Genomic DNA, 26,057 nt, shown 5'->3' with positions numbered 1-26,057 from the left:
TGTCTTGTTGGTTTGGCTCTTTCTGTCTTATGGTTAACTCTTTCCTCACCATCCCTGCTATGTTAATAGCAAACTCTTCAAATGAGTGGCATATTTGGTGTTTGCGTGGAGTGCTTTCTTGTTCGCTCAGTGGCTCCGATTTTGTAGATAACTTTAAAGTTTACAGGGTTAAGGTGCTTAATCTTCCCCATTGCTTGATGCATTTGGAATTGAAAAAGTTCATCTGCTTGGTTTTAGGGAATGTTCAAAGTGCTATTGTATCACAAGCAATGTTTAAGAGTTTCTTTGTTGAAAGCTTTTGCTTTTACTCTAAGGCCTGTATCAGTGGCCTGATCATCAAGAAAAGCAGAAACAGCCAAAATTTGTCCTCCCAGTTGAAAGAAGCAACTGCAGGGTTAACTTTCTTTCTCAAGGATATTGAATCAGTTATTTGGTTCTACAAGGAGTTTAACCCATGACCTTTCAGGTCATGAGCCCAGTGCCTTACCAATCCCTGTAGCCTCTGGTGATGCTGAGGTTGAAAAGCAGAGGATAGGAACCATAGCTCCTGTACCCACCACACCATAGCCCTATCAGGAAACCTTGCAGCTTTTGTCTCCAAGTAACCTCCTGAATGGAGCTAAGGTGGGAAGATAGACTAAGTAATCGTAGCCCCTGTACCCATTACACCATTGTACATCATTGTAACCCCCTTGAGCCACCTGGGGATGTCATTAGTCCATTAGATAGAACTTCTCAACGTGAAGTGCTTGATTTCCCACAAGGATACCTTCTCATCATTATAAGTGCCAGTTGAATATTCGACAGCAAAGCCTTGCCTCGCAATCTTGGTGATGAGTTTGTGGTTTTCATAACATAGGCTGAAGGCAGAAGGGGTTTGGTGGCTCATTCTTAGCTGGCAAGAAAAGTAGTTTCAGGTGGTTCGATGTTAAACTGCGATGCTGGTATTATTGACCATTATCCCTGGGGCTATTCACCAACGGTTGGACTCCATTGCAAGCAACTCATTGTTCTCACTTTCCTTTTGCTTGCCCTGAAATATGCAGAAGGGAGGGGTGATTGTTTAGGAGTGGTAAGTCAGTCTGCCAATCCTAGTTCTTGCCCATTTGTTCAAATCTTTGATGAATGAAGTGGCGCTTTGATTGAGTTCAGTCTCTGGACTTTTTAATTAAAATGGATTGATTGCATTTAGCACCCTACCCTGCGGGGTGATAGAAGTTGAGTTATGAGTATGGTATGTCTTTTAGCGCTGCAGCGGTTAATTTATGGCTGGCATAAATTTTTTTGCGGGTGATAGGAAAGTGCCACAGCAGCATTTACCTCGGTGCAAGGCTTTTAAAGGTAATCGCTTCAGATCAGTTTCAGATTTGAACGTCCCAAGCCCGTGTAGCTGTAACTTGACTTCCGGGTGGAGAGTATAGATGTAAAGGAATAGTACTGCAATGTTAAGTGTAAAAATTCTAAAATGAATGAAGTCTTCCTCTCTTTTTTCAAGAAATGGCTTCATGAATAACTGACTTTCAGCAAGGACTTTTAATTTCACAAAGTTCTCTTCCCCGAAACCCCCTGGCTACACCTAGGGGTTTCCGAAAACACTGAAGTTCTGTTTTCTCAAGAATACATGAAGAATACACTTAATCTATTCTTGGTATTCTTGAATATCACCTCAGGACTCACAAATGTCAACAACTCTTGGTACGGTACTTTTCAAGTATCTCTCTATTGTTCTTCCAGAATGTTGTCTATGATATGGAACACACCAAACCAAAACTGCGGCATCTCGTCGCCAGTGTGGACAGCCTACATGAAGGAAGGTCACTCAGGGAAGAGAAGAAACAACTAAGAAATAGAGGTAAGAATCTTTATTGAGAACCTTATTTACCTTAGCGTCGCTTGTGGTACCACCTCATGTTGTTGATACTGTGTCAAAAGGGTTATAGCCGGCTGTGTGTCACATGTTCAGTAGGCCTGTAATAGGCCTATGTGGAAAGTTAAAATATTGTTCAACCGCATGAACCTGCCGACACAGTTTCTGCATGTTTCAATTTCATTTGTATGGAAACTCGGCCTAAAGGGTTACTTCCTGTTTTAACGAAGGTACAGTCGCCACATGATATTATTACATTCCGTCACTGTAAATTAGCCCAGATGAGGTCCAGGAAAGATCTGTGAGCGTGTTACCATGACGACAGATGATGCCCATGTGATTGGTGGGATCTAGGTCCTGATTTTGCGATGATTGAAACAGGTGATTTTGCGCCCACAATTCTGCTGATTCGATGCATTGAGTTTTTCTGCCGCCGAAGCTCTCTGTTGTTGGGGTTGGGTTGGACTTTTGACGATCATTTGCTTTCTCTACTCAGAAACTCACTCGATATACTAGCTGCTCAGCAATCATTGTCTCAAGACACCCAGCTTTTAATTATAATTTGCTAAGAAAGTGAAAAATATCGTCGTGTTCCTTCATCAACCTTGACCTTTAGCGTGTAAAAGTGAAATGACACCTTAATAGAAAACTGCCGCGAAGCTTTCCAGTGTTCTTTGATCGTCACCGATTCAGGCAAGTTATCCGCACTATTCTACTTTCTGTTCATTGTTTTTTTAGCTATTTTTCACAGCAAATATGGAAAAGCGGGAAGGAATCGCTCCATAGCAACCACAACACATCTTGTCATGGGGTAAAAGTGTAATGAATAGATGGCCGAGATTTTTTATTTGATGTATGCCATCAGTTTACATTTGATTATCGGAGAAGTTCCTTTCCCTGTGTTGTCTAGTTTGTGCCTGTGGCAAATGTTTGCCTGGAATCTTGAGTCGAAGGAGTGAGTGAATTTTCCTTTCTTCTTTTGCAGCATCAAACTTGTGACATTTTAAATATCCTTCCACAAAGCTGTACTGGGTAGTGGGCCCCAGGATATTTTCAGTTACATTACCCAGAATTGTTTAGGAAGGTTGTTGTTGTTTTGAGTTAAGTGAGAAATTCATTGAAACTTTCATGAAAATACACACCGTCAGAAATGGAAAAATGTTTTACCGCCATTTGTGTTGTTCTGCTCGGGAATGTTAAGAAATATTGTTCATTTGCTACTAGTAAAATATCCTAGGGCCTAGGAGACTTAAACATGTATTTTGACAAAACTGAACAAATATTTTCATAAAATTATACAATTGAAAAAATGCTTTGTTTTCTAGTGGGTTAAATTGAGTATATTATTGGCTGACGTTCAGGAGGTCTGTCCCACAGGCTAGTCTGGAGTTGTGGTATGGATTATTGAGCTGAACGTTGTCTCAAGTACTTTTAAACATTCAGTACATAACGTGTTATGAATACTATGTAACACGAATTGAGTGTCTGACATTCATTCTTTTATGCCATAGTCTCATTGCTAAACCTTGTCAGTACATCTTGAGACTTTCGGGGAATATCTGGATTTGGTGATAATCTTGAAAATTTGAAATTTCATTCAGAAAAGGTTAGTACATTTTGTTTGTTGGTAACTTCTAATTTGTTATTTGCCTTTCCATCAAATGCTACTATTCTTCTCAATCTCATGCTATTTACCACTTATCTTACATAAAACGCTGCCATAATTCAAAAGCTGAAGATTATTTGTCGATTATGATTATTTGGCTATTAAGCTTTTCAATCATGAAATTTCAAACTCCTTAATTCCATGTATTTCAGTCGACGGAAAGGGTGAATGTGCTGTATCCATGGTATTGACGTTGTGGCACTGCTCCAGATGTCGATTTACATGGAGAGTGTTTCATTGACGATCCAAGGGTTTAGATCTGATCGCAATCAGACTATCTGTCTCCATAGATTTGTCGAGCTGTTGTTGCGGATTAACAGTGGAGGGGGTTTGAGATACAATTTGACTCAGAGTACCAATTACTGATAGGATTAGCCTATGCGCCTTTATACACTGAAAAAGATCTGATCTCAGATGTAGATCTTAAAGGAGGTGTCTTATAAAAAGGAGTCTGCTTCAAAATGAAGTCATAATGAAAAGTTATAATAGCAGCAGATGCATAGTATATCCATATGATTGGATGAGTTACCAATGGGTTTGAACCGTCAACCTCAGTCACATGGAATTACTCACTTTCAGTCCAAATGCCAATATTCCTCCATGAGAGTGCCAATTCAGTCTTGACGCCTGATTTAAAAAACAAAATAAAACCGATGGTTTCCTGTATATGATGCAAAGATTTCATGATGTCACTTACCATTGACCATTCCAATAATTTAAGTTATGGGCATCAGGGTCACTATTTTGAAACGCAGGTATGAGACATCATGTCTTTTGACCCCGTCAAGTGCAGCGCTATAAGGATGGAATGTTCGTCTACTCTCGCTGTTCCCTGAGTAAAGTGATCCCTTTCTTCAAACTATTTCCATCTATTAGTTTGCTATTCTCTCATATTACTGTCTGGTCTCGTCGAAATTGAATTTACCACTTTCCATTGCTAACTGAGATTTTGCTATTCCCGTTGATAATGAGACAATTTGGTGAACGAAAATGCAATGAGGCCAATCGTATGATTGAGGAAACAAATGGGGGATTTGATTGGAATTTTACTCCTCTGCACTGCTGAAGAGATGTCTACCTTGCCTTGAGCTAGAAGCAGTTTAAGTTTGTCTAGAACAGTTTATGATGGAATTTTCAATTTGAAAGAATGTTGTGTTTGAAAGAATGATTTACAAAATGTTGATATTTGCAAACTTCCTTGCATCTGACAGCTGTCCATTGCTTTTGGTTGGCCTTGACAGGTCTTTGGTCATATTTTCCTCCTCTCTGACAACTTTGACCTGTTTGTGGTCAAGTATTCTTCCTTTTGGATGAACATGACTCTTTGATGAATGCTCAAGCAGGAGATGGCAAAGTGATCTGTTCATCTCCACTTTTTAGGCGGCACTGGTCTACACATGCTAGATCATCCAAAAGCCATCCTTCATCTCTATTGCATCTCTGACACTATCCAATAATGCTAGTGCACTAGTAGAAGTCATTCTCGAAATAATTCATTGTTGGTGGATGTTAATAGCATATTGCACCACATCTCCTCATCTGCAACTCTGAAACAGCAATGTGTTTTTTGCCTTGGGAAATTTGTTTTGCATAATTTAATACTTCGGTGCACTTTGTGACAGCGTGGTGTCATTTCTGCAGTTTCGATGATTTAAATTGGTGACAATTACAACATGGAGCCTTCAGATTCTCACATTATTTGTGTTATTTATGCACTGAGTTTTCTCCTAATTGATTTTCCTCAGTTTTAGTTTTGTGAGCAATTTGTTTTGTGTTAACGGTGTGAATCAACTTACTTTTGTTGCACTTTCTGAAGCCGTTTGCCAATTGTCATGGACAGGCTCTCTATGCCCCATCAGACCAACATGCACAGGATTGCAGAAATGTTAGACAGGAGATGCCGCCTTTGTTGTCAGTGACCTAAGACTGACAGCATCTGCCCAAACTTCAGACAGTTGATGTGCTACAGCATCATCTTTGGGCAGCATTCGCAGACATTCCTTAAAGTCCTTGATCCTGGCACAGACCCATTCTGTGCGCACAGAAAAAACATAAACCATAAAATAAACCTGATAGGTTTCTCTTAATCACCTTTTGGCCATTACGGTGATTTATCATGACGACTTTAATGCAGTGCTGATAACCATGATGAGATACTCGTTCAAGAGAGCAAGAGAGATGGAGTAAGGCTGTTGCATGTTGATAGGGATCTTTGCCAAGGAAAAGAAGTTCTGACTGAGTTATTCTTTTTCACTTGTGTCTCAAAATACCATGCTTGCAACTGCTTACTGCAGTGACTGAAAGGTTGCAAAACCAACCCTGTCAGTGAAACTTTAAGCGGAACCAACCAACAGCATCTTCCGACTATTGACTCCTAAGACCCCTCTTTGGCATTTCCTTGAAATTGAAAGTGTCAACACCCACAATGTCATCAACCAGGATCTTCAGATCTATCTTCAGCCATTGATAAGCTAATAATCCGTCTGCTGCTATCCGTACTGATTGCTATCCCTAGCGAGCATTATCAATTAATTACAGATCGTCCCTTGTACACTGATTGATTTGTGAACCCATGACCTTACGCACATGACCAGCTTTCTCTACATGCGCTCTTGGTGGTCAGGTCAATGTTTCATTGGCAGCAGGTCATCTTCTTGATTTATGTAATCCATGACCTAAGCACATAAGTCGCTTTTTCGCGTGTAGGCTTATTCAGTTTGGGCGTGACCATTCAACAATTGACTCGATCCCTACCTTTTGACCCTTGGCTCTGGGCACCTCAGCAGATTTCTGTGCAGGGTTGTTCGAGTTAGCCTTGTCTGTTTTATCTTGCGAATGTTTGGTCGTTTCCTCAGCATCAGGGATTACTCTCAATTATTTTCTAATTGTCTAACTAAGAGTGTGTGTGTTAATCCCTTGGGTATCTTCTCCTTTGCGTTCAACTTGGTCCCCTGGAGAGTGTGACTCTCTGAGCAAACCTTGGGTTAGCCACAACCTTCAGCATCTGCCTTATCTCAGGACCCAGTCCTCTAATTTCTGTACAAACCTTTCAGCTAATGAGCATTGTTGGTTTTTCATGGCAGAACACAACCAACGTGTGGTTTTCAGAGTCTAATCAGGATTGAAGAATGCACGGGCACATTTACCATTCCTTCAAACTGAGTAATTGAAAGTGGGGATCATCCGAGCCCGCTGTGCATACATCCTTGTTTAGTAACCTTTGGAATCTGGAGGATCAAATCAACAACCTCATCCAAGATGCTATTGATCCTTTCTGCACAATAATTGATTTTCAAATTCTTCCTTTCTTCCAAACTGGATTATGGATGTGGATTCAAAAGCCGAACCATGCTGACCTGAAATTGTCCACTGACCTTTCAAGATCCAGTAATTGTGTTTTTTTAGGTGGCGTTTTCCTTATTTCATTGATTATTCTTGCAAAGTGTGTAGGTGTTAGGGCATCTGTACATTCAGACTGGTTCATTTCCTTTCCGAGACATGACGATTACCGCAGTCTGTCACAATTGCAGTCAACTCCTCTATGAAATACCGAGGAAATGCCCTGCTATGGTCATGTTTATGGAGCAAGTTCTGCCGTAGTCTGCTTCACTTCCTCTCCGAGACTTGGCATCTGTCAAATGGAAATGATCTCCCTGTGTGAGGGAAAAAAGCACTTCTTTCACCCTATAAATGGTTTCGAGCAAGTTCTGCCTAGAGTGAGACCAGTCTGCATCACTTCCTCTGACACATGACGTCAGTCGTCATCTTTGCTGTGACGGTTTCAGGTGTCAGCTATTGATTTCTCCTTCAAGTTATTGAAATTTGACAGATCAAATATGATGTCTCATCAAAATATTGGTTCAGCAGATATGTATCCATCTTGACGTTGAGGCGTGACTTGTGAGCACGCTCAGCATGTGTGGATTCATGCAGATAAGCGAGACTGCCATTGATTTTTGGGGGTTGTATTGTACCCTCAAGTTTATAACCCTGTCTTCATACCAGCCAGGCTGTGGAAGGTCCTATAAATAGACATGCATTGCTATTATGCCTTCAAAAATATTGAAATTGGCAGGATGATTGGCCGGACCTAGATTCTTCATCCCCTTTATATCCCTGGTACATCACCAGCAAGATTCTGATATCATATGGCTGATGGATTTGACCAGAATTCAGAATGTCCTCGGTGATGCTGAGAGTGCTACCATAACACTTAATCTCAGCAGAAGTAAAGTATGGTGGAACCACTGAGGCGATAGTCCCAACCAGGACTCTTCATTGGCCAGTTTACTCTCTCTCATCACTAGCAGGACTATGACAGGATCAAACAAATGCTTTGCCACTTCAGTTCAAACCATAACACAACATTGCTGCAGATGAACTTTAAAAAGGCAATCAGAGGTTGATAACTTGTTATGCCCAGCCAAGATTCTTCTTAGACCATTTCAATGTCTGTTCCATCAACAGCAAGTTTTCCGATCAGAGTTTATTGAGATTGATTGAGATCATGTGGCCATCTCTCTGATGAATTGATCCCGCCGACAACAACCAACACAAACGTGAGCGAGGATTGATCCGTGACTAAGGAATCTGCCGCGTGTGAGGTGTCAAGACTGGTTCACGCTGTCACAATAGTGGCAGAGACCTCCACGTGCTTGATGGTGTGCATTGGGCTTGAAGAAATAGCGTACTTGGATATTGTTGCTCATTTCGTTAGATTTTGGATACTGATTTCTTCAATTGGTTGTGGAATATTAAACCAACACACTGGATGATGTATTGAAAGGTTGGTGTTGCTTGTGTTGTATTCATACTGTATCAATTGTTTTTGTATTGCCACTACGGGTGTTGACAACAGAATGTTAATCTTAGCTGATGGTGCGGTACTGTCATAGATGTGTTGTGTTCTGTAGAATACCAATTTGAGGTACTGTCATTGTGTTTTGTTCTGTAGAATACCAATTTGAGGTAGTCAAGTACTGTCATTGTGTTTTGTTCTGTAGAATACCAATGATGGGTACTGTCATTGTGTTTTGTTCTGTAGAATACCAATGATGGGTACTGTCATTGGTGAGTTGAGCTCTGTAGAATACCAATAATGGGTACTGTCATTGGTGAGTTGAGCTCTGTAGAATACCAATGATGGGCACTGTCATTGGTGAGTTGAGCTCTGTAGAATACCAATGATGGGTACTGTCATTGGTGAGTTGAGCTCTGTAGAATACCAATGATGGGTACTGTCATTGGTGAGTTGAGCTCTGTCGAATACCAATTTCAGGTACTGTCATTGCTGTCCCTGTGTGGGACCAATAGATAGTTGAAAGTTTTGTGGTGATGGCTTCAAGGTTTTACATTTAATCAAATGATAGTGTTAGTTATTGCCTGCTCCAGATTCCAACTTGGGTCCTTTGGTTTGGTGACCTGGTAACAAGTCAACTGAGGTACCCACCTCTTTAGAAAATGCTTCAAATAGTTGCAGTGAGGCCAATTGATTGAAAAGTATGTGGCATTGGTTATGGTATGGTTCCAAGTATCATTGAGAAAAATTATCAATTGACAGACAAATATGGATTTCAAGTATGAAATGTTAATCAATTCTTACTATCATGAATTGAAACCCATGTCAGAGTCGAGTTGGATGAGAGTGCATTGATTACCAGATGGTGAAATATCTTTAATTGCATCTTGGTAATCAATTTGACAGCATCATTGGGTATAGGTTGCTGTGGAGGTTGAAGTCAACCCATGCCTCACGAGGTTGCCAAGATCTTGGGCAGTATGAGACAGGATTGTTTCTGGGGCACACGGTATAGGCCAGCACAATTGTTGATTTCATCATCGCGACACCTGAGAATAGAATACAGTATTTGCCCGCGCCAATTGGGATCAAAAAGCTATCATCAATCATTGCGTACCATGACTACCATCACCGGGACAAAGATAAAAGCAGGAGCCAATAAAGGGAGCGTTTATGCCTGATGTCGAGCGGGCAGGAAACTCCGCAGCTTGATACAGGGCAATTTGAATTGTCTCATATTGTGTGTGATGGGTCAGAGGGGTAGAACAACACTATAAACCAGAAAAGTACCAATATAAAGGTTGAAAGAAGGTTAACACCTTTGGTGTTAGACTCAACTCATGAAAGTAAAAGGTGTGAAATGCATTGTTACATTACTCAGTAAGTTCATACAATGCAATTTAAACTCTCTTACATTGGTCTGATGTATGATGTATGTATATTTTGAATTTTGAATTTTGAATTTAAAAAAAAAAATTTTTTTGTATGAAAGTGGAAGCAAGGTTATCGCCTTTGGTGTCAGCTTAAACCCTTAAACATCTGAAGTGTTAGAAAACTGAAGTAATTCGTTTCAGCAGCTTGATAAGATTGCCATTAAATTGATACTGTGCTGTGAATTTTTGATAAAATAAGCAATCACCTCTTGGTTGTTTAAGAGTGATACGTCAGACAGTAGCTGTGACTGTTTCACTGATTTGAATCGAGTGCTATTGATCTATTGATCCTGGCATACCTACTATATTGAATCGGAATATTCATAGCTGCCTCATAGAACCAGGGAGGAATCAAATCATGAGATAGATGGCACCCAGGATCAAAACTAGATGCTGTATTGTTTAGAAATTAGAACTGTCTTGACTGATTATCCCTGGAAACCAGAAATATCAGTGATCAGTTTTGCTGACATGCTGTTGCAGTTTTGCCCATCCTGACAGGACATTTCTGCTGGTCCTGCCACAGTATTCTGGCCCTCACAAAGTTTCTCGATCCTGCTGAAGTAAGGGTGTCTGTCCCTTTTGTGGTCCATCCCACCATTCCATTATGTTTTGTAACCTGTAAATCATTGCGCTCTAGGAGACACCCATAAAGATGAAACAAACCAACAGCCTTGATGTCCTAAGGCGGTTTGATATCACGGGCATTGATTTTCATATAGGGCAACATCAATTCCTATGGTACTGGCTCACCATGATGGACTAGAAGCTAAGCTTGATCCAGGGTGCTTTATCAGCAAGCTGGACATCATGAGATGGTTTACTGCTTCCTTGGGTGAAAGGATTTCAGACAAATGACCTGACTGCCCTTAATACCATAAACAAAGACATACATTGATTTCTTTGTATGGTTGGCAGTGGCTTTGTAATAAATGTATCTGGTCTTGGAGTTCCTTCTAGATGAGTCTGGGTATATCAGATAAAACTACATCAAAAAAGTCAGAACAGTAAGTCAGTTTGGCAACATTTTGGACGTTTTTCTCTGGAACTTTGCTGTGGGGGATTAGGTAATATGTGATACAAATCTTTATATCTGCTCTTTCCCAAAAAGTATAGCCATTTGTTTCAGTTTTGTTGCTCTGCCTGTCAGACTGTTTTATGTATTGAATAATTGTATTGTTGGTCATTCACAAATAGCTGGTCACATCATAATATTCAAATCCATTGTACAAATATCGTCCTCAGAGCAAATATTTTGGTACATGATGTTGTAAATTTAATTTCCTAGAATCATCCTCCTCATCCCTTCATCATCTGTTTACATACTGTAATAATTCTGATGCCTTGTGGGAACTGTATCAGGACGAGCGCTTGCCTGACTAGAATATATTAAAGAATAACTCCATTCTCTTGGGGCCAACTCTCTAATATTAAACTGAAGGTCATCGCAACATAATCAGGTGCATTTTAAAGTTTATAGTTGAAACATTAAGGATTTCATACTTCATATTCTTTCAGTTCTTCTGGGCGAAAAAGTTGGCAAAGTACTTGACTTGATCTTGGGCATATGGCACTCCAGACTAAGTCCATCTGAGCTAAATTCTACCCACACTGATCACAGATCCTTTCCTTGCCAACACTTCGAATGAACAAGTTAATCATGTTAGTTTTCCAGAAGATTCTTTTTCGCAAAGTACGATGCAAGCAGTTATATGGTAGTCACTCCGGTTTCGTGCATTAAAGAACTATAAATCAGTTAAGACCATCACGCATCCCAAGTGTATGTAGACCGATACGATCATACGAGAATTTGTCAAATTTTTCTAATGTCACAGAGTTAGTCATGGTGATTTTAAGGATGAACAGCTTTGCGAAAAGATGCCAAGCTAGTCGTTATTTGTCGCCACGGATCTGCTTACTGGTCTTTTAATCGATAGTCGCTGCCACTGCATGCTTGTCTTGAAATTGGTGCATGACAAAGTCAGGAGACGGTTTCATTTTCCACGTTGTCATTCCTTTGATGGTTCTGTAGTGCAATTTATCATATACCCTATGTGCACTGATCCGGCAGACAAGACATTGGAAAAACAAAAAAATACCCCGAAAAATCAGTATCTAAATGCCTTAGTATCTAAATGCCAAGGAACCTCCCATGATTTTAGAAGACTTTTACTTGTTAGATGACCTTAGCTATCCCCTTTCAAGGTTAACTAATCTGACTGAGAAAGTCAAGGATCACCTCAGTATCCAAGGTCATCTGAATGAATCTCCTATTCAATTCAGATGCTTTCTAGCATTTCCTGCTTTAGGGAAATCCCTAGCTTACATGTAGCTTCAAACTATGTGGCAGTTAAACTTTGAAAACATACATGTATGACCATACTTGCCATCCTAAGCTTCAAAATAGACAATTCTGAAGCAATTGAACTCTGAGAATGTATATTTACCATATTTGCCTATGACATCAAGTGCAACTTGCACCAGGATCTCTTCAACTCTCCATTCTAGTGTTGAATGGCAATGCCAATGACACCAAGCTTAACTAAAACTATAATGTTGAATAGATAAGTGCCAAGTGAAATGGAAGTAGGCTGATTATTGACAGTTGATGACTCAAAAGTAGAATGTTGAAAAAGGTTTAAATTTGAAGAGGATTACGAGGCAAGATGCACTTGGGATTTAGACATGAAAAGTTCTAAGGATTATCAGCTCAGCAAGATTGAAATTTAATATATTTGCTTTGAGTTTGAATTATATTTCCGTGACAGTTTGTTGAGGGCTTACAGCACTATTTCTAAGGGGCACAGCATGAACAGAGCCACATCGGCCTTTGGTATGACCATTTCTTGACTACAGGAGTTTGACAAATTGTTAGGATTATTTGACTGACAAGTGATGAGAGCATTGACACAGTTGCTGTGTTATCTTCCTCTGAAATATATCAACCTTTGTGGCTCTGTCAAACCAAGATTATCTCCTATCTTGGTCCGCATCCCCTATATTAATGACCCCAGAAATTATGACTAACCAATGACCAGAGAAAAGTCTTAAGATGCTTTGCCAACCCGAGAGCACTTCCCCTCGTGTCTGCCAAACCAATTGTTGACTCCACGATCGCTAGCTCTCATATGTACATGGAATTATCAGCTGAATGTGCTAATGCCTGGCACTGAGCAGCAGTTGTCATTATAACATGTACGCCACACTCGTGTGTGTGAGTCGGCACGAGGATTTCCTTGCGAGTGCTAGACGAGGATGCTAATGTGGATACTGATGTGATGATGTTCTCCCCAGGTACGTTTGGATTTATTCATCGCATGCTTCAGGGAATGTATTGATCGTGATTGTCACAAAAGGATTGTACATTTGATTTTCTCCATCTTCAAAGATAGGTCGTAATTAGGTAGGCATGCCTTTGATCTTGGATGACAGTTCATACCACATGCTATGTTAGGTTAATGGTTACAAGGTATTGCTGGGGATGGTGGGTGTCCTGTATGTCAATTGCTGTCTCTTTGGTCCTCGCTGTGATCTGACTCTCTGCTCTTCAAGGGTAGTCAGGTTTTCTTGCACTTGATTGGGATTATGACGGCATGTCTTTGATCTTTGATGATAGTACATACCACATGTTGTGTTGGCTAGAGTACTGCTGTGCATGATGGTATCGTGTATGTCAATAGCTATCAGTTGTGCTGTGGTCCTTGCTAAGGATTTGCACTCTTTTTCTTGGGGTTATTAAGGCCTGGTTTACAACTTGAGAAGACGCCTTAAGACAAATTTGTAGAGTATAGCATTGCAACTAGGTCTTGTGGACAGCACGATAGTAATCCAATGTCACCATCATCATTAGGTTTGAAAGCACAACTCGTCTCGTTCAATGCTTTCAAAAGTCATCAAACAAACTAAAGTATCTGTTAAAAAAATCACCAATATCAATCAAAGTCTCGTAATTACATTTAAATAAAGCAATTAAGAACATGTTGAAGTAAATTGAATGTGCTGACTGCTTATCATTGCGAGTCTTTTGAGATAGACTGACAAGGCGAAACGAAACGTCTTTAGAAAATCCAATTACAGTAAGATTAAGTTCCATTTCAATGACAATTTCACGTCTCCTACAACCCTTATTAAGTCACCAACACCTGCGTTGATTAGAAAGATGGCATTTCAGTAATTATCCATAATAGAGTGTGTCAATTTCAGCTGCGGCTGGGATGAGAAAAAAGCAAGTGTGTTGGGTTTAAATGGCTTGAAATGTTACTTTAGCTGAGGAATGGACATGGAGAAAGATTTTCAGTAAAACCACCAGCAAAATGCTTTTCGCAACGTTTTTTTGTCTATACTGTGAAGCCTGTGATATTTTAATCATTTCTGCGCAGGGTTACAAACACAAACACAAACTCGAGAAAATGTCTCAACTTAATGGTTTTATCTCTGAAAAATGTATCCATTAGCTGGAATTAAGGGAACTATGATAAAAAAATTGTGTTTTCTCAACAAATACACCCACAGAAATGAAGGACAGAGTTTACAGGACTTGTACCTGTGGCACCATAGGTTTAAAACTATGCCTTCTCCGTTAGCATGGATAAGCTAAGTACAGCCTCTGAACCAACTGGTTGTGATTATATTACTAAAAAATACACGGTACTCCAGAAATATATTCAGTCTATTTAGTCTGCGCAGCTTGCATATTTTTGATCGGATTTTGTCCTCAAGCCTGAATTAGCCGTCTATTCCAGTAAATATTAGTAGCTTTTGTAAACATGTGAACTTGTGATTAGGCATTAGCTCCCGAGATGAGGTGTATATAGCTCAGTGGACATTGATTAGCTATATACAGAGTCATTAATTACTCTCAAGATAAACAGAGTGAAGGAATGGAGTTGGAGATGTTCACCCTTAAAAACTCAAGCGTTCTTTTTACTGTTAAGGGAATTCTCCCCATTTTAGTCAAGGTCTGATTCTACCCGAATGTTTTTCATGGAGGGGGCAAAATGATTTTTGGCCCCCGTAGGACTTTGGTGATTCAGATTCCTATTTGATCACTGTAATTTAAGGGAGGACCAATCTAATCGTCTCGGTTGGTCAAATAGTCAGATTTCATCACCCAGAAAAACACGATCATATGGAAAGAAAATGAGTCTCTTCATTCTGAGCCACCCTGTACAAGCCTGCCTCTCACCGCCTAAGACATGACAGTGGTGCAGTCTTCAGTCTGAGACATCCTCACTAGATCAATTCCTTTAATGAACTGAGCAAGGTCACAAGGAGGCAGTGCGTAGGAAATCTCCTAAGTTATTATCAGATGTCTGGGGAAGATGAAATCATTTCCTGGGAGACCTTTATATATTGGGCGTGGAATCTGATCTGTGGTATGCACTGCAGACTGGAGGGCCATGACATGGTGATGGTTTAAATTATTGCATGTTATTACTGTTATCTCTATTTTCAGGTCATTGATGTCCAATTGTTGCAATTTCCTGGTCAGTCTCTGTGACTTCCTTCATTCCTTCTTCCTTTAAGATCTAGCCAATGTGATACTGAATGTTTTAGAAACTAGGTGATCTTGAAGTATTTTGGCGAGAAGGCTACATGCTTTTACCATTTACCAGACTGCTCATCTTAGACATCGATCCGTCTGTGATTTTAGGTCTATCGACTGGTGATGGATTGGCATTCACTTGGCAAAGCATGACCGATTTTCGTTGGGGCATTAAGATGGGACATGCTAGATAACTCTCTCCTGGACAATGGGGAGTTTTTCATCAGCAACACAAGAAAGGTCATCTGGTTACCTGTCCATGGAGAGAATTCCTTTGGCTTTGTCGTGTACCCTCTTGTTTGATGGGTTTTGAAGCAAAATAATGATAGAATCGGTCCTCGTCTCACAGCAAAGATTTTTCATTCGCAGTTGCTGAAATACCGTTTTTGAATGAAGTTGTCTTCCATTAACCAATCCTTTATCATTTTCATCCCCCAAAATCGCACTGGAAAGTGGCAATCAGATTGCGATCACAAAATATAGTTGTATACAATTACTTCGTTCTACAAGCCTGGGTGCACAGCCTAAGGAAGACTCTGAGGTGTTGCAATTATCCACAAAAGATGATGCTAACCATAATGGTCTTTGGCAGAATCGTCCTTTGAAAGCCCTGAATCGTGTAACCATTAGTGAGAGTTGTGATAGTTTCTGTTTTAGTTGCCTAGTAACCAGCCAATGTAGTTACCAACAGACTGACAAGCTTACCTCTATAACTGATTACATAGTCTTTGTACTTCCTTGGGCGGCTCAGACCAAATTATTATCATGTTACTATGTTTTTTGTGGCCATTATGATGAGGGCAGAAACACCCTTTACAGGCTGCTCCCCCATTAACATTTAAGAGAACATTTCTTGCCTAGGGCTCTTGTTATTTTATGCTGCGCAGCACACGAAGTGAGAACCCACGGGCATAAAACACTCTAAGATGTGAATATGGGGACCAGCCTTTAGTGTGGCACGAAATGGGAGCTAGATAACAAAAGACAGCCAGCAAAGTTCCTTTCATTCTTCACTGCTATTCAATATTACCACTGTTGTACCAATGAGAAGCAGATGATATTGTTTGACTGGCTTATTCAATTGATGTTGACGTGAAGAACACTTGCTGACAATGGAGACCACTTGCATTGACTTCTAGTGTAGATTGCAGCGAGTCAAGTAAACGCGAATATCATTACTCTGTTGATGGCAAGCTATCAACTTTACCAGTATCCAGTGAACCCATTGTTGGCAATCACAGGTTTTAAATCTATGAGGTGCCTTTCTAAAGTGCATTGTCACAGCAAGCATTTGTGGCATTTATACTGTAATATAGTTTTGTTTGTTACTGATGAAGTCCCCAATGAAGTCATTGTTGATGTTGATGCTTATTACTGGCTGATGAGGGTTGTTGGAGAGTGCTGCATGGATGTATGGTGATGAAATGTCCATTCTTTGCTACAGGAAATGCTAGCTATAACAGAATTTAGCAGCAATCATGACCAAAGTAATCAACAGACTGCCATCCCTGATATCCTCATGACCAATCTGGTGTGGTGCCTGTGGTCCTGGGCTCATCCATTATCCAATGGTAAAGCTGCATTTAATGATGGGAATCTCATCACTTCACCAAAAGAAGAGATGACTGTTTAGATTTAAGGAAGTCAACTCTATTCTACTCGTGGATGTGTGCCATTGAAAGTTTAAAGAGGAAATCCAATGTTATGAAAAATTTGTCATTGGTATTAATGTCATCTCCCATTTAGGGAATTATCCCTGGTGTTTTGTGCAGTTCTTTATTTGCCTGTCCAATATCATTACAACATTGATGATATTTCAACAGTAAATATTCTTCTCATTTGTAAACATAGAAATAATTAGATAATGGTTTGTAAACCCAGGGGTGTTTTATTGTACTGATATTTGATTCAAACGTGTCATGTGTGTGTACGTAATCCAGATAGATAGCTCACATTTGTTTTAATCCAGTTCTATTACAACTCTGGGAGGATGCCTGAGTACTTTGACATTCGACAGTGTAAATGGCAATGCTGATGTAATGGGTTATCAAGATCCTGCTAGGGGGCGCTGACTGTCACTGGGGTATGATGGTTTTGTCAAGTGATGTAAGCGATGGGGGGTGACTAGTCTCCAATGTAAGCAGGTGCCCCACTCATGACATCATTTCGAGTTGAAAGAAGTGTCGGTCCTTAAGCGGGCTGTGTACTATCTTTCTTTTTGCTTACATCAGTTGAAAAAACATGCAAACCCTAGTGACAACCAGCACCTCATAGCTGAGGTTATGCTGGTAGCTCCCTCCAAAGTGTTACCTGCTAGGTTGACCTAGATCAAGCAAGGCCTCATGCTCAGTCTTTCTTTCTTCGTGTAACAGAGAAAATATTTGAGCAAGTACATTAACCACTTGCCTGTTTCTATATCCATCGATCAAAGTTGTGTAAGCAAATAATATGCATTTCCTTTCCCCATAATCATTTAAAACTCATTCAGTCACCATAGAAACTATTTCTATTCTTATCCATGCTACTTTATACACTGTCAAAACACGATATTGGTATCTGGTCCCTGGCCACTTGTATTAAATCAGACCAACATTCGATTGTCTCTGCGTCCAAACACAATTAGACGGAATTGAACCCCTTGATGAATCTGTCGCAGAAACATGATTGATCTGTGATCCATGGGACCGTCGATTGTGATCAAATCGGTCTCGGTTGTGGTTAATCATTACTTGGCAGAAACCTTTTGATGAAAAATTCATATCATTTTCCTAGAAGAAGTAAAAAGTAGGTCTGAATTTGGTGAAGTATCTTTAGAGAGTCATTATAACCTTGTTTGATTGTCTCAATATTCCTTGAAAGTGCGGTCATCACTATGAGTTCTGTGTTGTGTTTCCTGGGTTCTATGTACCCTGGATCTCAGGTCCTGTGCTTCCCAGGTTCTATGGGTCCCGCTTGCTGGGTGAGGTTGTGAGTGGGGTTGGGGCTAGCTGTCTGGTCAGGCTGTCTAAAAGTACCTTGAATAAGATATATGAGAAGTAACTTTCCCTTCCACTGGACTACATAGAACATTGTAGAAACAGGGTCAGGCAGAACTCAAGGAACATTTGATTTGGGGCACAGATCCTGGGATAGACATGATAGAACCAATCCCACGTGGGACTATGGTTTGCCATGGCAAATGTAGTTTTAAAGTCTCATATCTCTTGAAGTATCCCTTGATGTCTTGCTCCACTTGCTGAAAGCTAATTAAGACCCACAGCTCAAGTGCCCAGTCCACTCATCTACCACATCTTGAACTTGAATACGTTAGAGTGGCATATATCCCCTTGGCGCCACAACCATCACGATACGCTTGTCGCCGGTGAAGTAAAATCAATGAAATGCCATTGGTCAGCGAAGGTAGGATTGATGACTAAAATGAAATATCAATTAGGTGTTTGCTCTGAGCAGACCTGGACTGTTGATTCTGGGTTGGTGGTATGGTACCAGGTGGTTCTCAAAGCTGTGGTGATATTCATTTAATCATTGAAGCTGAGAAACCAGGGTTCCTGTGTGTCAGTTTCGGGTGTCTCAGGTGTTCATCTATTTCAAATAATGTGTTGAAAATTAAGCTTCCTGATACTCTCAGCTCTGAGGACAATCCTCTGGCCTGAGAGGAAGCCTTCACTATAAGGTTTGCACTGTCTACCATATGGCTGAGGATTTGAACTTGTAACCACAGTCGTTACAGGGTGTAATGTTAACTTCAACATTCTGCCACTATGTAATGAATCGTTGGTAGGGCATAAGGGTTAGCTCATGATAATCTCCAGCTAAAGTGAACCACATTGAAGACCGACACAGGACGCAGCTCAAGATACTTGTGACAGTCACCTCGCTGTATCAGTTACAATTTCTCGCTCAGCGGCGTGGCAGATCTCTCCATGTCATTAGCGGCATGGAATCTTCTCGTCTGATTAATAACATTTTCTTACATCTCCAGTATTACTTGTAACGATAATTCGAATTAGGGGGTATCTCTCGCGGAATAGGATTTTTATATGGAATTAGCCCCAAGTGGTTTGCTTGCTCGTGGTGTGCTTTGAAAGGTCATAAGCTGCAGGACATCCATGGTGATAATGACGAGGTTGTGTCTCGTGCATGTGGTATCCATGCACTTGAGAAATTTATTAATGACTGCTGGATCAAAACGTGTATCAGGCAAAATATGAATACTGAGGACTTTGAGGACTTAACAAGGCCATGATCGGCAATAATTAGAGCGAAATTTCTAGATTTTGTATCTGTAGACAGCCACATGAATGATTACTGTAGTGAAGCCTGGCGCAAGCATCCAAAAACCGACAAGGATTACTGAGTTTTATTCATGTCAGCTTTATTTTAATCAGAACTGAGTATGCCATGGCTGGTCAAGTGGCAAGGACCTGGTTAGAATTTGCATGTTTTGGCGTTTTACATCTCTGAGTTGAAATCCCAACTGAGCCTAATGTCATACTTTATCCTGAGGTGAACATGAGGTCTTTCTACCATCCTTTGAGCCTCAAGAAAGACAATATCAACGGTCTGTGGCTTCCAGTATGTTCGATAGGTCAAGCTTGCCCTTGTGGGGTTTCAGAGATAGATTGGTATGTCTCTCTGAGTCTGAGGTCAGTGGTCACAAGTGTGTCCAGTATTTTATTGTGATGTTACATCGTCCTTGAAATGAAAAAATAATTTCGGTTTGTCATTTAGAAATCAATCTATTTCTGACCCTTTTTGTCTTTTTTGCGATCAAACAATGTTCCTAATGGTGCGAGAATTATGAATTGTATATTTTCCTCTTGGGTCCTCTCTGGAGAGTCTGTCTTATTATCAAGGGCTGCAAAAATAGGGTATTCATTGATTATGCTAACATTCTTCCAACATCAAATATTGATTTTACCAACATTTTTGCTTCAGACTCGATGGGAGTTTTTTTCAGATTTTGCAGCCACTATTACCAAAATGCTGCTCCTAATGGTCTTATTGGAATTTATTCAGTGTGGTATCGGAAAAAAATCCTATAACATTGGAATTTATTCAATCTGCTCACTTCATATGGTAAACTTTAAAAGAAGTGAATTTAAATATTGCTATTTCTCAATACCAGACATTGTGAAATATAATATTATAAGAGGTTACTTTTAAAACTGCCAGTACGAGTTGCTTAGCAACGAAATCAGATATTCACATCTTTTCTAAAAATCTTCCAACCTGGCATAACCGCAGGAATCGTGATGATAAAAGCAATTATTTGGAACAAGAAATGTATCAGGTTGTTGTCAGAAATTGGATGATATGATTTCAATGCCGTGAAGCTGCCACTAATGCAATATGCATTAAGCTGGCATGAATGCCAAATTAGATATGATAGCTAAATATGGTTTAAAAGGTTTTAACCTGGTTTGTGTAGGGTGTTCTTTATCAAGGTTAACATCTTATGAGGAACTTTTGGAAGAAATCAAGACACCCCAATTGGCAACCTCACTAATTTGATTCTATTTCTCATCAGCAAACATTAATTTCTGTTAAAAATGTTTCACTTGATATATTGCATCAACAACAACTTATAATTTGTTGTTGAAAGCTTGTCAATTGTCTAAGTGACAGATATAATTCTGTGGTCAACCTCTCCTCTCATCATCTTTCTAAACAGTTGCTAACTTACTCATCTAGTTTATCATGTGAAGTGAGTATGGCGAACATTGATTGCATTACAATAGCTATTCAATCAGTAAGTATGATCACTAAGTGCAGTGAATATGAAAAATTCATCTGAAACCTGTACTGCTTCATCGTCAGTCATGATTAATCTCATCTTGGGGCTGAAATGATGGTCTCGGACCAAATGTTTTTGTTGTTTTATTGATTCGAAACGAGCAAGTATTTGATAAAGGCAACATCATCCAGGCATTGTCCATTAGGAATAAAGTTGATATAATTACTTTGATGAGAATGACTGTTACATACTTAGTACAAAACTTTGCTGTTGTTTATTGATGACTGATCCAAACATTATCATGAACAAATGACTAGAAGATTCATCAATTGGGCTGTTGCTCGTTCAATGCTCAGAGGGGAGAGTTGGCATAAAACACTACCTGTTACAGAGGAACCACAGTCATTGTCAACACATGGTCAATGTGGAGGTATCTTCCCTGTATTCATATCAATACCTGCTATATCTGTAAATAATACTTGCCACTGTATATGATGACTAATCCATACTTACAAGACACCGCAGATGACTCAGTGTTGAAGTCAGGGTCGTTTGTTTAGGTATTAGGTATGCAGATATCTGGTGACTCACTCTCCGGCACATCCGTCTGCCTCGAGGGAGATCAACAACATCGGTGACTTTCTTCAAATTGATCTTCAGATGGTTTGGACCTCGGGCTAATGTCGTCATGTTTGAAGCCAGGGGCTGTGTTTGGTACATCATGAGTTTATGGGTTCTGTTGCTCTTAATGACATAATCCATGAGACAAATCATAGTCGAACACAGTATCATAACATTTAGTTTTTAGAAGCGATCAGATTCAAGAGATGTTGGATTAGATTTGAAATTTTGTGGTGCTGTATGTTTGTCAATTTCAGATTTTGGTTTCTTTGATGTCTCTGATGCTTTTAGTATGGAGATGATATGCTTAGAAGATGTCCTTAGTGCTTCTCAAGGGAGGGAGGCCAAAGAACCAAGTGCATATCAGTATTGTATCAACTGTTTAGACTTGATAGACTCATAGCATCATTCCTCATTATCATCATGGCCATTCATCAGACTAATGGAGACTAGACTGTGTCATATAAGACCATTATTTTGTCTACTACTGTCCTCAATGGTCGTTATTTAGTCTCTATGAAACCCTGGAGAATCCATCCGGTCACCCCAAATGACGGAGTCCTTATTGCTACTCAACATCGCCATGATGGCTATTGGTCACTACTCTAGGCTGTCTGAAGTGGGTCTGCTGATAGTCATGGCGACTATAATGCTGTTCTTGCATGAGGAATCGATCTGTTCATTGGGTCGAAATTGGTTGTTTCAACAAATGAATAGATTGTCTGTCTCTGTGTGAAGTACTCCTTGGTCTTGACAGCCTTCTCTATGGGTAGGCCTACATTTCTTTCAATGTCTGTCCATCATTACCTGTTGAAAAATTTCTATTTCAGTTGTCATCATACTTACCATTTTACAGTTGTGTGTCATGTACTAGATTATCCATTTACCATCCGTTCATTATCGATTGCATAACTTTAGTTTATCAAATTTGTTAAAGAGTGTACATTCTTTCTCATTTTAGGTAAGTTAGATCTTCTCTCGTGCTTTCACATTGAGTGGTAAGTTATCAACTTGCTTCTAGGGTTCATCCTTCTCTAAACCTAGGGTCAGGCGGAAAAAAATGTAGGAGGATTGTGGAGCGACCACACAATTCACTTTATTTTCCCAAAAAAGAAACCAAGCTTAGTTTTGAATGATGAAATAAGAGACATTTGAAGAGAAAACCTTCAGTCAGGCTGATTTTGAATTGTGTACTGCAGAAATGGCTGTACGACTGATCACCTATTGCCAATCACACTGAACCATCCCCTCATCCAAGAAGTAGGAAAGAATCAGGGAGTTGGTGTACCATTACGTAATCCCATTAGATTGATTGGCAGAGTACTAACAGTGAAAAGATGATTGATGTTCATGTTACATGATTTAGGTCTTTGACGAAATTAGCGTTGGACAGACTTTTTCCAGCAAAGGCTTGCCAGCAAAAGGTTCCTGGGATTGCCTTTGATTGGGTTTCCACTTCTCATAACCACAGGGAGACCTCTGTCATGCAAAGATGTGTCTTGTGTATTGTAACTGTTTGATAAAACGATCTATGTTCCTTGAGAAAAAAGACGTCTTCCTTTTGGCAATGAGTAACTTCCTTGGCGCAGAATAACAGATATCTGACCTGGTTGGAGAGGCAATTCTCTAGTGTACCACTATTTGACTTGTAAGATTAACCAAGTATACCAACTCATTGTTTGTTAGCTATGTACCAGTCATGACTACATTAAGACATTGAAAAAGGATTGAAGATGGAAAAACCTGGACCATTATCGGCTCTAACATGAAACTACGTTGACTTGTCCTATACTAAAGACAAAAATGATCTGTAGAAGATGCCATCAGTGTGCAGATTAAAAAATGTGTGTACCCACTGCATGACCTTGCTGTCTTGTGCATGACTGCCTAATGACATCAGTCCTCATTATCCTTCCGGTAGTTATCGGTAGCCGTAATTAGGTTGTCATCATGATGTTACATATTGTAAAATCATATTGTGTAAACTCATGTTGCTCTGGCTTGCCCGGAGGCTGAACCTTAGGGAGACAACCAGGTTTACTTGGCTGAAAAGAAAGGTTATCTGTGTCCACGACTAGAGTGACTTTGGATTGGCTTCACCAGATATTGTTCTGAAGGGTTGCCTGAGACTGCAGTCATTGGCACATGAGTTGGGTTTTGCTGCATTTCAGGCAACAATATGCAATGTGCTGCGTTCCTAGCTGGAAATTCTGTACCTCAATTCAGACTGTCGTAACTCAAAATAGTATTCTTGTAATGCTGTCTGTTTCTTTTATACGAATCTCCAAGATTTTCTGCAATCTGGCAGATTTGCTTACCATCCACGATGGTGAATTTGTCAGTTTCTACCGTCTAAAAAAGATTGAAAAATGGGCTGGTGCTTCTTAAGCTGTTGTTGCTCGTCTTTAAGATATCAGGAAATGATTCCAGAGGAATGATGAAAAACGACATTGAGTATCTCTCCTTAAAAAAGAAAAAAAGCAATCTCATCTTACACCACATGAAGATAACTAATGCAACACTTCCCCAAACCCTGTTTAATAAAGCCGCTTTATTCCGTCATTGCTAAGTACATTAATCCAGAATGGTTGTGAAAAATCTTAAGAGGATGCGTGCTGCAAATCATCCGAGGATAATGCATTTCTGATGAGGAGCAAAGAACTGTGCTAATGAGATAAGGGGCTTTTGATCATGGAGATTTGAATAGCGTTATGTATGATGCCTTCCGTGTGAGCATATATTAGATTGGTTTCATATCTATTCATGTTTATTCAGGAATTTTTTATCAGCATTTTGGTATCCTAGATGAAGTCTAAACGATGCCAGGCATCTGATGTTAAGACATTGAAGAGTAAGCTCAACCTGCTGTTCGATGATCTGATTGTTGTATGTGGTTATTCAGCTTGCTCAACCTAGCAGGTTCCACACAGCAGGTGAGCATGAATTATTCCTACTAAAGCCAAACAAATGTCCATTGCAATGTTAAATGGATCTGCTCACGGGTTAGCCTTTTTTAGCTCACCTCTTGGGAGCTTATACGATACCGTGGCGTCCGTCGTCGTCCGTTAATCCGCCAGAATAGATTTTCAGTCAAATCCATTGACCAATATGGCCGCCAGGGTGAAGATGATCCCTGGTCAGCCACTCATTGAGGCAATCCATTGGTCGCTTCTATGACCATTGTTGATTAACTGAGGCTTGACATGGAAAGTCCATTAGTCAGAATGGGATTACCAGTCTACAGATAGATCAAAGCACCAGCTTCTTGATCTTAGCAGACTGATCTGTGAGATTGTATAATAGAAACTTTACCATCAGTTGAGGCGAAAATCCTTCAAATAAATGACATATCTTTCAACAGCTTTAGCCAGTGAGGCCAGCTAGCTCAGTTGGTTGGGTGTCGTGCTCAGACACCAAAGAGAGTATGATCAAATCCCACCCATGGCCAAATTTTAAAAATTAAAAAAAAAAAAAATTTTTTTTGTTGGAGGGTGCAAGGTTCTCAAAGACCTTGCACATGGTCCCTGGACCATTTCATTTTCTCACCAGCTAACGCATGCTATAAAGCGCTAATGGCAGCCATCAGAATGCTTAGCAGGCTTCGAAGGTGCGAAATAGCATGTTGGATCGTAGATGATTATGTTATCTGCGTAATATATCATCACTTTATCTCATGATTTAGCTCCATTGTTTCTATTGGGCAGAAAGTTGTGGTGTTAGTTGGCCTCGGAGGCATTGGCAACATGTACCAAGATGCAACTCGAATATTAATGAGTGCCTACTTCTCCGGCTATTGGTGAAGTCGTTTCTATTTGATGAAAAATGGACTCAGTTGTGTCTAGAAGGTCCATTATGCTGGTGATCTGCAGCTGGAATATCAATGGCTGCTACCTCTCTGACTACTGTCTCTCGTCAAATCATTCTGTTTATTTGATAAAAGCATGAAAAGGCAAAAGTCTGTTGTCGCACAGTGTCAATTTCTGGTGATTTGCTCTATTCAGAGGTGGTACTGTTTTCAATATCAGTTTCTTTCCACAGCATTCCTTCCTTCAACCAGTAGACCCTGGCTTGTTTACAAGCCTCAAGCATTCACATTTGTCTTTAAGGAATCGACTTTCACCAAAGATGGGACCATGCTGCTGATGACTTTCTCTAGTTATCAATACCAATTTATACCATATTCTGCTTGATACCATCATCTCCCTGCACTTGCCAACGAATAGGGATCATCATTTTGTTGTCAAGCAAGCACTTCTTAACTTAGTTGGTCCGATGCTACTGAAGACACACCATCATCCCTCCATGTCAATTTGTTAACCGCATCCTTCCTGACATGTTCTCTTCCTGCATTTGTTCTGATGAAAGATGTGGACAGCAGGAGATTAAGTGG

General features: G+C 40.0%; 1 protein-coding gene across 12 annotated transcripts in view; it reads left to right on the top strand.

The window, feature by feature from the left end:
* LOC135487999 (dystrophin-like) overlaps positions 1–26,057 on the top strand; it is a 224,721-nt gene that overhangs the window by 96,640 nt on the left and 102,024 nt on the right. For all 12 annotated transcript variants that reach the window (XM_064772341.1, XM_064772343.1, XM_064772342.1 and 9 more), the window contains one exon: positions 1,735–1,852. In XM_064772341.1, coding sequence (XP_064628411.1) covers positions 1,735–1,852 — 118 coding nt within the window. The remainder of the gene's footprint in view (positions 1–1,734; positions 1,853–26,057) is intronic.

The sequence above is a fragment of the Lineus longissimus genome, chromosome 5 (genome assembly GCF_910592395.1).
Source record: "Lineus longissimus chromosome 5, tnLinLong1.2, whole genome shotgun sequence".
Classification (NCBI taxonomy): domain Eukaryota; kingdom Metazoa; phylum Nemertea; class Pilidiophora; order Heteronemertea; family Lineidae; genus Lineus; species Lineus longissimus.
This window is presented reverse-complemented; position numbering and strand designations above follow the sequence as displayed.